This window comes from Stomoxys calcitrans, chromosome 2, assembly GCF_963082655.1.
Source record: "Stomoxys calcitrans chromosome 2, idStoCalc2.1, whole genome shotgun sequence".
Taxonomy (NCBI): domain Eukaryota; kingdom Metazoa; phylum Arthropoda; class Insecta; order Diptera; family Muscidae; genus Stomoxys; species Stomoxys calcitrans.
The window spans coordinates 36,360,077-36,373,730 of NC_081553.1; the positions used below are offsets into that span (position 1 = coordinate 36,360,077).

The 13,654-nt window shown below is 39.0% G+C and overlaps 2 protein-coding genes across 3 annotated transcripts in view; one reads left to right on the top strand and one right to left on the bottom strand.

Moving 5' to 3' along the window:
- The window catches only part of LOC106090229 (protein dispatched), a 69,195-nt gene that overhangs the window by 44,259 nt on the left and 11,282 nt on the right, over positions 1–13,654 (bottom strand). Inside the window, exons 4-10 of one of the 2 annotated variants that reach the window (XM_059364073.1) lie at positions 13,391–13,482; positions 12,321–12,598; positions 7,348–7,600; positions 7,049–7,278; positions 6,820–6,974; positions 3,786–4,039; positions 2,241–3,696 (exon numbers count right to left, since the gene is read on the bottom strand). In XM_059364073.1, the coding sequence (XP_059220056.1) occupies positions 2,283–3,696; positions 3,786–4,039; positions 6,820–6,974; positions 7,049–7,278; positions 7,348–7,600; positions 12,321–12,598; positions 13,391–13,482 (2,676 nt within the window). In that variant the 3' untranslated portion in view covers positions 2,241–2,282. Of the gene's footprint in view, positions 1–2,054; positions 3,697–3,785; positions 4,040–6,819; positions 6,975–7,048; positions 7,279–7,347; positions 7,601–12,320; positions 12,599–13,390; positions 13,483–13,654 lie in introns of those variants that run through there. The other variant, XM_013256362.2, reaches the window with a different exon arrangement.
- On the top strand, positions 12,565–13,525 carry LOC106090230 (uncharacterized). Its single transcript, XM_013256363.2, has one exon. The coding sequence runs from the start codon at positions 12,684–12,686 to the stop codon at positions 13,338–13,340; it is 657 nt and encodes a 218-aa protein (XP_013111817.1). The 5' UTR covers positions 12,565–12,683; the 3' UTR covers positions 13,341–13,525.

Here is a 13,654-nt window from a genome sequence, read left to right on the forward strand (position 1 = left end):
TATTATTGAGCCATGGAAATCCATCTAGGGGAAAACTTTGGCTCGTTTGATTTTAGTGCAATACAGTACAATACTAAATACTACAGTACAATACTAAAATCAAACGAGCCAAAGTTTTTCCCTAGATGGATTTCTATGGCTCAATAATAATGTTGTCTCATGCGGTCAGAATTCCAAATTTTACGGTATTAAGCTTCTTTTTTGGTTCGCTTGTGAAGACCACGTTTGATTTTAGTATTATTATTATGATTATACAGTACATACAGTATTATTATACAGTACAAAGGAGGCCACCGTAGCGCACAGGTTAGCATCAGAGAACTGCAAGCGGTGTCATTTTTTTGATTTGCGTTATACTCCAAAAAAAATGGATGTCAACACATAACGCAAACTGAAATAAACTCAGCAACAGCCCTTGGCACACTCTCATGAGGCATATGAATAATAGCCATGACACACATTTGCTCGTTTGAATGATTCGTCGTCTAACATCGTTTGCCTTCGTCAAAGGCGTTGTTATGTATAAAAGAATGAGAGCAATAGAAAGACAACTAACAAATGAAATGGCACAAAAAAGCATAAGCATTCAATCGAATCATATTGATTATGTTGCGGTGTTGCTTTAGAAACGGTTGAGGGATGGAAAATTGTTATCTTGGTAGTTCTGTTGATAGTTTAAAACAGGGTTGCCGTTGAGATTTTTGAAAAGGTCGCATAAAAATTCGATTAAAAAAGTAAAAAAAAACTTTTTCTCAAAAAATAGTAGACAGGGTCTTGTAAGAATTTATAAGTCGCATTTTGCAGGAAGTATCGTAGAATAGTTGTCAGTTTAAAAGGTTAAACTATATGTCATTTGACTCTAAAAAGGTTGGAAATTCCGACATTAGTCACACAACGGTAACACTACTTCACCCTCTTACGAGTACATGCAAAATAAGATTTTATGACAATTTAGCGTTGTTTGGATGTTTCATCATTTTATTAACTCGCACTCAGAATCATGTACTCGACATCCAAAAAGACAAAAAAGCAAAATCAACGCCACTCACCAACAACATGCGGTAATATAAAAAACCCCCCACCACCTTAAACATCATGTGTTTGTGTGTTCATTCAAGTAGCGTTGTTTTCAATACATAGAAATATACTGTTTGAGTAATTCAAAAATTAAAACATGATGGGTTGAGGCATGAGTTGCGTTCGACTGCTGCAGATCTCTTATTAGCATGTCCGCCTATGATACTGAACGCCTGGGTTCGAATCCTGGTGAGACCATCGGACTGAACTCATTGATATATGAGAAGTTTGCCTCTGTTCGTTAGTGGAATGTTCATGGGCAAAATTAGCATTATACAGTACAAAATTAGTAGTAGTATCCCCTGTTATAGCCCGATATCGATAGCTGTCTTGTGTAACTTTCCACTGAAAATCTATGCAATACCTCTGATTCGAATTGGACAGTACTAAAATGATATAGAGCCTATGTATAACATCTGAGATAGTATTTTATACCTCACACTACAGTGAAAATAGCGTGTTATCGACTGTTACCGCATAATATCGACGACAAATTCCAGTAAACTTTGTTTTCACCCACTACCTCTGCCTTGCACTGGGAAGAGTGAAAATAGAATATGGCTTGACTTGTACTGTATAGTGAGTTGTAAAATAAATATATCAAGGGTTTTGATTCGATTTTGATTAAAAACAAAATTTAAATTTAGAATTTTATATTAAATAAAATTCTAATTTTTTTTATGCAGTTGATTTTTTAACAAAATATTGCCGATTATAATATCATGAGAAATGTTTCTATTTAAAATCTATTTTATCCACTTTTAAAATCTGTTTAGTTTCTTTTTTTTCTGAAAATCCGTTTCAATCAGTTGAATACCTATAGGCAACTAGTGGAAAATAGTGACAAAAAAGATTACAAAACCTTATGTTGTACTGTACTTATCCCCGCATTGCCAATGACAATTTCCTAATAATCTGGGAATATAAAGTTTAATGCTGCACCAATTATTAAATATAGAATCACTCATAAAATCAAATTATTCTTCTCCATCTTTTTCGTTCCTCAAAAAATTGAGCGTTTTAATTTTTTTTTTTTAAACATTCCTAGTCTCTGTTTTCCAAAAAACCAAAAACCATAGAAATAACGTATCTTACAAAAGGCATCTTACAGTTATTTCTAAAAGATACTAAACTACTATTTAATACTATTTAAAAACACCTACCGTGCCACTTCGCATTGTCATGTTTTGTGATTTTGGCGATTTTTAGCTGCGTGTTTCTTCCAGATGATTGCGGCAGACAATTATTTCGGGTTTGCTGCTTTCTGTTTCCAAATCAACATCCGATGAGGCATTAAGAGCCATGGTAAGGGCGGTTGTTGTGGTGTTAGCAGATGATGTTTGGGCGGTAGTTCCATTTCTAAATGCTGGACATTTGTGAGTATGATGATGTTGTTGATGGCTGGGCACCGGCGAAGCCAGCGTATTGGCAGATTTCTTATTATTGAGCAAATGTTCATAATCCAGGGAGAAACTTTGAGCCGAACACTCAGTGCCCGAAATTGTTTTAATCAACGAATTTGATGTCAAAGATTCCAATTCATGCGATTCAGAGTTGATAAGTTCGCCAACAGCGGAGCTGGAAGGTGTTAGCAATTGCTCTCTAGCTGTAATGTAATTGGGTTTGCGTTCATAGAACTTAATGCCATTGGTGGCGGAGCGTTTCTTCACTCTGGGATATTGGAATTGCATAAAACCATATTGGGGGCCAAACAATTTCAGTAAACTCATTAGAAAGAAAGTTGAATAACTCCAGCTGACCGACATGACAACCAATAAAAATATGCCAATTTGGCGATAGGGTAAAACACTGGAGAACAACATCAATGCTCCCGCAATACCTGTGGTAATGGCGGCCATAGCGGTGGGGCCAATAATTCTCGATAATGAGAATTGAGTGGCCGCCAGACGTTCGCAGGATGGTGAGAGGCGATAGTGTATGCCGTAGTGTAAACTAAAGTCCACTGCTAGACCAATTGCTGTACTCACCGTTACACTCTCTAAAATGTTCAATTTCCAACCCAGCATTATGAGAATGGCTACGGTAACAAATATGGTTAGCAATACGGTGACAACAGCATAGAGGGATATCAAAATATTCAGCGTAACCAAGAGTAGCACGACCAGAGAGGCTGACATGGCCACACATATGGCCACCAATGTACTGCTGGGCAGGGTGTTTTGTACATCATAGAACTTTAGATCACTAATGAACCATCCATTTTGCATTTCCACAGGGGCCGACTTTAGTTCATTTTCAAACCAGTACTCTACTTCCTGGACAAAAGCTTTAACCTTATCGTATTGTGTTGAGAAGGATACATTGGACTCGAACTCTACCACTAGAGCTTTAACAATAGGCGGTGGCGTTGTCATATTGGCCATGGTGGTGTCCAAAGTGTTATTAACCATTTCCTCACTTAAAGTGGTATTCTCCATTAATCTAGGCGAAGCCATAAATTTCGGACCAGCCACACCAGGCCAAAAATATTCCCTGGGTGTTGCATAAAGCGATGATATGATTTGTGGTAAACATATATCGAAAACTTCCGGTTCATAGGGAAATTTAGAGATGTCACAACAAGGCGTACGATCAGTGTCATCCATGCTATTAACGCACCTATTGAGAGAATACGAAAAAATACAAATACATAGGCATATTGAATTGGCTCCAGTTTAATATGCTCTTAAGTTTTGAGGTTTACTTACATTCTCTCCATGAGTGTTATAAAATTCTCTATAAAACAGTTTGGTAACAGCATTCCGAATGTCAATTGATAAAATGGCTGTTTCCTAAGATTTTGGCAAAATTGTAAAAGCCAAAGTTGAGCATTTTTCGTAGAGACATTAAAATTATTGTCATAGTGTAAGTTTCCATAGGCAAATGGGTTGTCATAATCGCCATCATCAGTCGGCTGTATTCCCCAAACAAAACGTAATGGCATTTTGTAATTTTCCGAATTCTAAAAAGGTAAAGAGAAAAAAAGACAAAATTATACCAATCGTCAAAAGTTTCCTTGTTCAAATGATATGCAAATTTGGCGTTGTCTACACGATATCGGTATCACTCTTAGTGAAAAAATGGAAACTAGTCTTTGCAGAGAAGACCAGTAGTAAGAGGTGCATACTCAAAAGCAATACTGGCAAGAACATCAGAAACATTTTACACGCCCACAAAACAAACAAAAACCGCAAAGAACTCACGCTTAAAGCAGACAAGAAAAACACGACCCACGAAAAACTCACGATCCACAGTTATAAATAATATGTGTGGTCCCTCGGCTAAACGGAAGAAAGGCAGATTGATCCCTTCTAAACCAGATAAGGAAGTGGAAACTATGGAGGATATAGGCATAGTGGTCAAGAGGATCACGAAGGCCCTGAATGACTCACTTGTCTTGTATCAGCATGTCCTAGTGCCAAGCCAAGAGGCAAACAGCGACCGCCATGGTAGACCCCAGAGCTGGTTGGTCTAAGGACGGACTGCAGAAAACTCTTTAACAGAGCAAAAGCCGCAAGAGCACCACACAATTGAGATATCTATAAGGCTGAGCAAAGAAAAAAGAAGGGCGAGCTGAGAAAGGCTCAGAACAAATCCTGGATAGATTTCTGCAGCTCCGTGGAGGATACATATGCGGCCTCTAGACTTAGGAAGATTCTGTCCTCGAGGCCTATTACGTTGGGGTATATTCAGAAATATGGACAATATCTAGTGAGGAAACACTAGAACCACTCGTTGATTTTCTCCAACGGACGACGTGGAGATGTCTGGTGAGGAAACACTAGAGCTACTCGTTGTTACACATTTCCCGGGATATTCGCCAACGGACAACGTGGCGCCAGGAGAGGTTGTCACTGGTATGCATTCGTCGGAGGTTATTGGGGAAATTGTGTCTGAGCCGAAAATCCTTTGGACGATAAGAAGTTATGACTCCCTTAAATCGCCAGGCCCTGATGATGTATCACAGGTTGAATTACAAGCTTTGTCTGATAGACCTATATATGGTTCCTATACTTTGGAATATAGCCATTAACAATATATTATAGTCTCTGGAAGAATAAGGTATGCTGATGACGTGGCAATAGCGGTTAGGGGAAAGTTTCCCTGCACTCTAAGAGATATACTTCAGGAAGCTCAACGTGCAAAAGCAAAGTGGGCTACCGAAAGTGGTCTGGGTATTAATCCATGCAAGACAGAAGTATTGGGTTACCCAAAAAGTAATTGCGGATTTTTTAAAAGAAAGTAAATACATTTTTAATAAAACTTAGAATGAACTTTAATCAAATATACTTTTTTTACACTTTTTTTCTAAAGCAAGCTAAAAGTAACAGCTGATAACTGACAGAAGAAAGAATACAATTACAGAGTCACAAGCTGTGAAAAATTTTGTCAACGCCGACTATATGAAAAATCCGCAATTACTTTTTGGGCAACTCAATAGTTCTTTTCAGCAGGAGGTACAAGTTGCCTACAGTGGAACTTGTCTCCTTGGGTGGAGAGAACATTCCATTCACAGAAAGAGCAAAATACCTACGTGTTTTGCTGGACAGGAAATTGAACTTCAAATCCAAGAGAGGCCATTCTTGCCCTATACACCTGCAAGAAAGCCATTGGCAAAAGTTGGGGATTTAGACCGCGTGTCAGGCATTGGGTATATACTGCAGTTGTCAGACCTATAATGCTATATGATGTTGTGGTCTGGTGGACGGCTCTTCAAAAATCCATCTACTTCTCAATACTTAACCGGATCCAAAGGATGGCTTGTTTGTGCATCACAGCCGCACTAAAGACGACACAATCTGATGCACTGAATTTAATGCTACATCTTATGCCTCTGAACATTGTGGCTACCCAAATTGCAGCGACCACTGCCGTGAGTTTAAGGAAGCTTTCTCATTGGTCATGTGGCGACTACGGACACTGTGTTATCCTTGATACAATATCCGATGTTTCAGGCAGTGTGGATTACACTCTATCTGAGCCGCTTTTTGATCAAAAGTACTGTACCACTATTCCTGATAGAATCGATAGGAACTACAATATCTCTGGTAACAGAAGATACATAGACTTCTTTATATGGATGCTTCCAAACTAAACGACCAGGTGGGTTTTGGGGTGTACCCTAAAGATCTAGAACTGGTCATCTCGAAAAAGTTATCCGACCACTGCAGTGTGTATTAAGCGGCGATCCTTGCAATTAAGGAAGTGGTGGAATGGCTAAGATATAAAGTCATTATGACGATTGGCATTAATATCTTCTCAGACAGCCGGGCAGCCATTAAATCCCTGGAGAACGTATTTCTGAACACAAAAACCGCCCTCGACTGTTGCAGATCTCTCAACGAGATGGTTCAAAATTCACCTGTTCTGGGTGCCGGGCCACAGAGTTATCCCAGGGAATTGTCGAAACGGTCGAGTTCGGTGTTAATTTTCTGCAGAGTCGTGAATTGTGATTAGTGTCGTGAGCATAAGTTCACTCGCACAACGAATATTTATTCAGTCTCGGTCACGCAGGTGACCATGATTGTGATTGTGTTTTGACCTCGATTACAAATCACGTGACTCGCGCACAACTCTAGTCGTCAGCTTCTTTATAGTATTGGTAAGAGACTTCGAACTGTAAAACTTCGATGTTATTTAGCTAAGAACTAAATCGGATAAACTAACATACAATTTGTTTATAAACTTTTTTTGGTATATTTTATCTGTTTTTAAGTTTATGTTTAATGATATCCAACTTACCGCCATAGCTTTTTCAAACCAAAATTCATTTTTCAACTTTGAATTGTACACTTCAAAGGGATGATTCGAAACAAAAAGTTGAAAATGTGAACTCTCCGGTAATTGTAGGCCGGGTTTGTACAAAACTACTACACCACAGCATATGCCAGCAATGCCTGAAAAAAATAATTAGAAAAAAAACAATGAGACACAAACTTGCAACATCAGCACAAGAGGCACCTAATCCTACCAAATAGAGTAAATAATATGGGGGCATAATTTAGTATAGCTGTAGTTATCCACAATTCAAGTTTTGTGCAAAAACTATTAATTGACTTATTGAGCATGATCAAGAGTTTTTGAATTTGTAATTTACTACAGGTGGTAAAGGAAGTGAAACGTTCCATAATTGAAATGGATGCCGGCAGCCAAGTAATCATTAGAAAATAATTGGTTATAACAGCAGTTCCAGCAAATATACTAAAATGGCAAGAATAGAAACAATGAATTAAGGTTTTAGCTTCTTAACCACAACATTTCAAAACTTACCCAAAACATTTTATGGCTGTTATATAACTTGTATAGGATGCATAGAATGCTCCCGCCGTTGTTATCGATGTAACGAACATTGAAATAGCAGCATGTTTCAATGTTAATGCCATCAGGTTTTGTAACGTTTCAGTTTGTTCAGGTTCAGGATTTGCCAGAGATTTTGTTGTAATAGTTGATGTTTTTGAAAAACGTTCTGTTAACACGCACTGCCATATTTTAACAAAAATAAAGGCATCATCTGCACCAATACCTAAATGTAAAAAAAAAATTATAAAAATGTTATTAAGTTAAAAGAGCAAAAGACAATCGCCCACATTACATCAACTAAAACTGTACTCTAGAGGAAAGCGGGAGGGTCATAACAATGTTGAGTCTTGAGTAGCAACCATCCTAACAGCTAACATATCTTTGGACAGACTTCCATAGGACCAATGTTCCTCCCTTCCGTTTCGTTTCACTAACTTTGGTTGAAACTGTTGTGATCGCTAGTGTTTATCATACCACAAGTACAATATGAAGGATGTTTTGCTTATTGACATTTATCTTAAATCTTTGTATGTCAAAGTGGGTGGATAAACATTAGCCGGAAGTCGATTCCACATACGAAAGGTTCGGCCGAAATAAGAATTCTCTCTATAATGCATTGTGCGGTCCGCTTAAAAACGGGTGTGAGTTCCTGGAATGCCTAGTATCCCTGACATACATCCTTACATCAGGAATAAGAAGACGAACACACACCATGAAAGTACAGATAGAACAGCGCCCAACAACCCACATTGCGACGATAATGAAGGGAGGCAATAGTGTTGGATACCCCACTGTCCCCAATCTCCCATACATGTGAGTTGTACTCCATTTTCGGTCTTATGAAAGTGCTGTAAATGTTAAGAAGATCAGACGGAGTGAAGTAATTCTTACACCGTTTAAGGAAGCCTAAACACTTTAATGCTTCTTTCAACACTTCGAATACATGTTTAGCCCAACGAAAATATTGGGTTGCCCAAAAAGTAATTGCGGATTTTTCATATAGTCGGCGTTGACAAATTTTTTCAACGGCTTGTGACTCTGTAATTGCATTCTTTCTTCTGTCAGTTATCAGCTGTTATTTTTAGCTTGCTTTAGAAAAAAAGTATATTTGATTAAAGTTCATTCTAAGTCTTATTAAAAATGCATTTACTTTCTTTTAAAAAATCCGCAATTACTTTTTGGGCAACCCAATACTTTGTATTTTAATGCCCAAAACAACAAAAGCTTCTGATTGCTCTACATCTACACCGTTGATAGACAAAGATGATCGTAATGGGTCAGTGATTCGTTTGTGTGACAACAAGCAGCACTGAGTCTTCCGTGCGTTAAAATCTACCCGATTCATTCGACCTCACTCAGAAATGGCCAGCAAATCCTGGCAAGGTGTATCGTTCATGACCGGTCTCTTGTCCTCAATCTCTTGAAGACTCGACCGAATGAGTACGAATGACAAAAATTACTATCACCCGCAAAAGGGTAGATCGGATTCGATGTCTGATCCAACAGATCGTTGATGAAGATAAGAAAAAGAGAAGGAGAAAGAACAGAGCCTGGGGTACACCTGCGGTCAATTTGTGCTCATTGGATGAGAACCCATCTAAAAAGACTCGAATAGTGCGATCTCTGAGAAATCTCGAAATAAATCCAACGAAGCCATTACCGACACCAAATGCGACAAGCTTTGATAGTAGTGCACCGTGTAGAGATATCCAGAGTCACAACCTTACTCTCACCAAACTGATGGATTGAGTGACTCTAACATTCCGACAGAAGTGCCATGAAGTCGCCCGTAGAGCGATTTCTGCGAAAACCTCAATTGAACTTTATCGGATGTTATGGGCTGATGGTGAACAAGAACAGCATTCACCACCGTATCATTGTGCATGTTATTAAAAACCGCCTAATACGCTACTTTTTTTAGAGTCTCTCTTTTGTAGCGCTGAATCTTTTATGATGGATAGCAATTGCATGCCTATCCACAAGATGGTGATTTGGATGGTTACTGCGAAAATAGTTCAATACGCTCGTATGCTATTTTCAGCCTTTGTCAACTGATGGAGGTAGTCTATCTAAGAACGCAGTTTGAAGAGCTGCATTTTGTTAGGTGGGAATCTTATGCCACGGCTCCGAGAAGTAGTTAAGAACTAGCCGCTCAATTGTCTTATATTATATATGAATGTAGTTAAAAATATTTCTTTCTCTGCTACCGAAGTGTTATCGACAAGCGATTTTATTGCCCCTGGTTTTACTCATGACTAATAGCAAATTGGCATTGTAACATGTGAGGAACATTTCTGTGACAACAGAACCATTACGGCATCGAATCTTTGACCCATCGACCTTAAAACCCTTTGAACTTTTCTGGGGGTGCTTAGTCAAACCCCCAGAGGCCTTTATACGCTTATGAGCATGGCTGATGGGACATGTTGGCCTCAAAAAGAGTGGTTTAGCTGAACATATCTAAAGCCTTGGAATGGTCCAGTTCCCATAACCGTCATTGGGCACAGCTTGACCTAGTTGAGTACTTTAAAATTCTACACCAAAGCTCTGAAAGAATCCTTTTAGAGGAGAGAAGCGAAATACGCTTGTACGATTTTCCCTCATTAAAATCCTTTCTTGCGATTACTCCAAACATTTATCATACATCGGGAACTATACGAGAGACTTGAAAGATCCTTGTCAGGAACAAGCCTTCTAGTATATCCAAAATCTTCAGCAGCAATGAAGAAAATTCGTTGGAGTCCAGTCTTTTGAGCGATTTAGCGCTGTGGATGACGTTTGTCACTTCGTTCGTCTTGGGACCACGTATGCGATAGATGGCTCTGTTCCACACTCTATCACTATCGATATGCCTAATCGTCAAAAGTGTCTGAGGTCCTACCATCGGGGCATAGTATGTAAGTCGAGTCAAAGACACATTTAGGCGCATTTGAACGCATACGTGCGCATGAGTGCGCATGAGTGCTGCGCGTGGTATTTACAAATGCATATTTGCCCATGAACATTACATTAAGGAACAGGGGCAAACTTCATGTGTCAATGTCAATGCCTCAAGTGTTCCAGCCATAAATTTCGATCTATTGATTTCTAGACCCTATTCCCTGCCTGCTTATGTTCTTGTGTAATGAGAGAAGTCGTTGTACAAAATTTCAGCCAAATCGGATAGTAATTGCGACCTCGAGAGGCTCAAGAAATCAAGATCACAGATTGGTTTATATGGCAGCTATATCAGATTATGGACCAACTAAAACCATATTTGATACAGTTGTTGAAAGTCATAACAAACCACTTCTTACAAAATGTCAGCCAAATCGGATAAGATTTGCGCTATCTAGTGGCTCAAGATCGGTTAATATGGCAGCTATATCAGGTAATGGACCGATTTGAACCATACTGAGCATAGTTGTTGGAAGTCATAACAAAACACCCTCTAGTGGCTCAAGAAGTCAAGATCCAAGATCGGTTTATATGGCAACTATATCAAAACATGGACCGATATAGCCCATTTACAATCCCAACCGACCTACACTAATAAGAAGTATTCGTGCAAAATTTCAAGCAGCTAGCTTTACTCCTTCGAAAGTGCTTTCGACAGACAGACAGACGGACGGACATGGCTAGACCGACTTAAAATGACATGACGATCAATATACTTTATGGGTAGACGAAATTACCCCCATCCTATGGTCGAGGGTATAAAAATGGTAGTTGTTATTGTTGTAGCCAAAATTTTCCTCGTCAAACTCCTGTACGTGAGCAAACTCGTTCCTGTCCAAAGGACTGATCGCCGAGGGAATAAGGCGGCCATTGGCTATTTAAAGGTGCCAAAAACTCCTCGCCTTGTCATATCGAGCATCATAGGCGCTCAGTATTTGTGCAAGAAACGGTGCCGCTCAGCCTCAGCTAAGCTTCTTGTGACACCAATGAACACCACACAAATCGGACCAATCCCATGGCAGCCGGTTGTATGTACCGGATTGACCCCATGAATCCCTTCATCGACAAGGGCTGTCGCCTCAGTGTACTACACACTGCTACTACAACAACAACACAAACATAACAGAAACTTCTGACATATCAATGTGTGCTGTTCCATTTTTAAAGCCGAGTCCGAACGACAACCCGCGTGCGACACCGATTTTAGAAGAAATTTTTACGTGATTGCCCGGCACCGGATATCTGTGAGCACCACACAGGCTGGAACATTGAGGTCCGATCTGTGTGGTCTTCATTGCTGTCACGAGAAGCTTAGCTGTGAGCTACCAGACGCGTCCACAGGTTGTGGAAAGTGGAATGCTCCATACGGAGTAGCTGCAACGGCAGACGCGGACAACCAGCCGTATCGAGCGGCGATTCTCAATGAGATGCCGAGCGGCACCGGCTCTTGCACAAATACTGAGTGCTATTATCTAGAAGACAATGGCCCAACAAAGTCTCAAAGTACCTAGCGATTATAGCCGGACAACAGGCGACTACTTTAGTCCTTAGCTGTCACAGTGTGGAAACACTTCACCCTCTTAAGCCAATTATCCCCGCTCTTAGGCATAAGTTGTAACAACTAAACAAATGTAAATGACCATAACATTGATGTAGTTATGGCACCCTCAAATTGGTATCATTCTCTCACTTTATGTTTATTCTGTCCATGCTCTGCTGTGAGAGTATGAAACTCACCACTCGATATTCATACTGCTCTCATGTTTTGAATAGAATGGCATGGGCCGAATAAACATAAAGTGGGAGAATGATACTAATTTGGGAGCAGGGCTGCGGAGTCTAGCGATCGGAGTTTGGTTCAGAGTGGGGGCAAGAGTGCTCAACTCCGAACCAAACTCCGACACCAGCTCAATAGTCCGACTTTGACTCCGGTCAATTCCTCAGCCCTGTTTGGGTATGCCATTAACTTATGTAGAAGAGGAAATCAAATGGTTTAAATCACTTACCTATGATTACTACAACAGCCAAAAGATTCATGTATGGGAAAAAGGACATCTCAAATACTAGAGTATAAACAAAGTATGCTAAACCTAATGAAAATATCACAGCAATGCAAGTCATTATAGTAACAAATAGAGATGTTGTATACAGCCACATGCAAGTCATAACAAATATGCCACCCAGTGCCACCAGCCAGACATCGGTTAATAATAATTCATTGAATAATTCATTTTCCAAACCCAAATCCATCGCAGCAACCCGGACAAGTTCATTGCTTAAGTCACTAGAAATAAGAAGAAAAAAAAAACATTTTATTAAAATTTCATGAAACATTGTCGACATCAGAAATTTAAAAGAAATAACCTAATATGGCAACCAAATGTAACTGTCCCATGGAGACCACAACAAACCATCAAACAGATTACAAGCTTTTGGACAAAATTAAACCCATTAAGTTGCACCACCATAAGCCCTCTTGTGATCAGGAGTTAATCAGTGGACTTATTGGAAATAATCTCCTAATAAATGGAAAAGGCATTAAGAGCAAAATTTGGCCAGGACTATTAAATAAAGCTGAGGAATACGAAGCATATGTCCAACGTTTGAAAACTTGTCGAAAAGATATATATGATCTTTATTACAAATCTCATACCATTGATAATAGGCTTTTGGAGAAAATGGCAAAGAACTTATCAAAAAGTTGCTATCAACTTGTATTTTCTCCTGATGACTTTGTATCGTTGCGCAATCACGCTAAAGATTTTGCCACTGTTAATAGCATGAAATATAAAGAAACCACTTATGACAACTTTTACAGTTGCATCAAAGAAATGGAAATGTTTCAGGTACCTTTCCGTAAGGATTTAATGATAAATAAAGAACGATTGGAATTGAAAAATGAGCTTCGAAAAATCTATCGTTGCGGACGTTCAACATATAATGATGCAATATCGAAACCAGCGGCTATTGGTGCTAAGCCAACATTACCAGGTCCAATCGATCGTTATACGCTAAGGCGCATTTAAACAATTTAATGGTAAACAAGAGAAGAGAACAAAAGTAAATTGCTACTTACACTTTTTCCCATTCATGAAATAATGGTAAAATTTTTCTTGCATGTGAAACTGGCACAAATATCATGGAGAATTTTAGGAATATATTTGTTTCCTAGAAAGAAAAAAATAAATAAAAATTTATAAATATTTTTTAATTTATTATAGTCGATTTTATCATAAATTAAATCATGAGGCATATTTTAAATCTAAATCAATGGGTTCACTCCGAGTTATAGGCAGTTTATACGGCACATCATGTTCATCGTGTTGATTGTCATCATCGA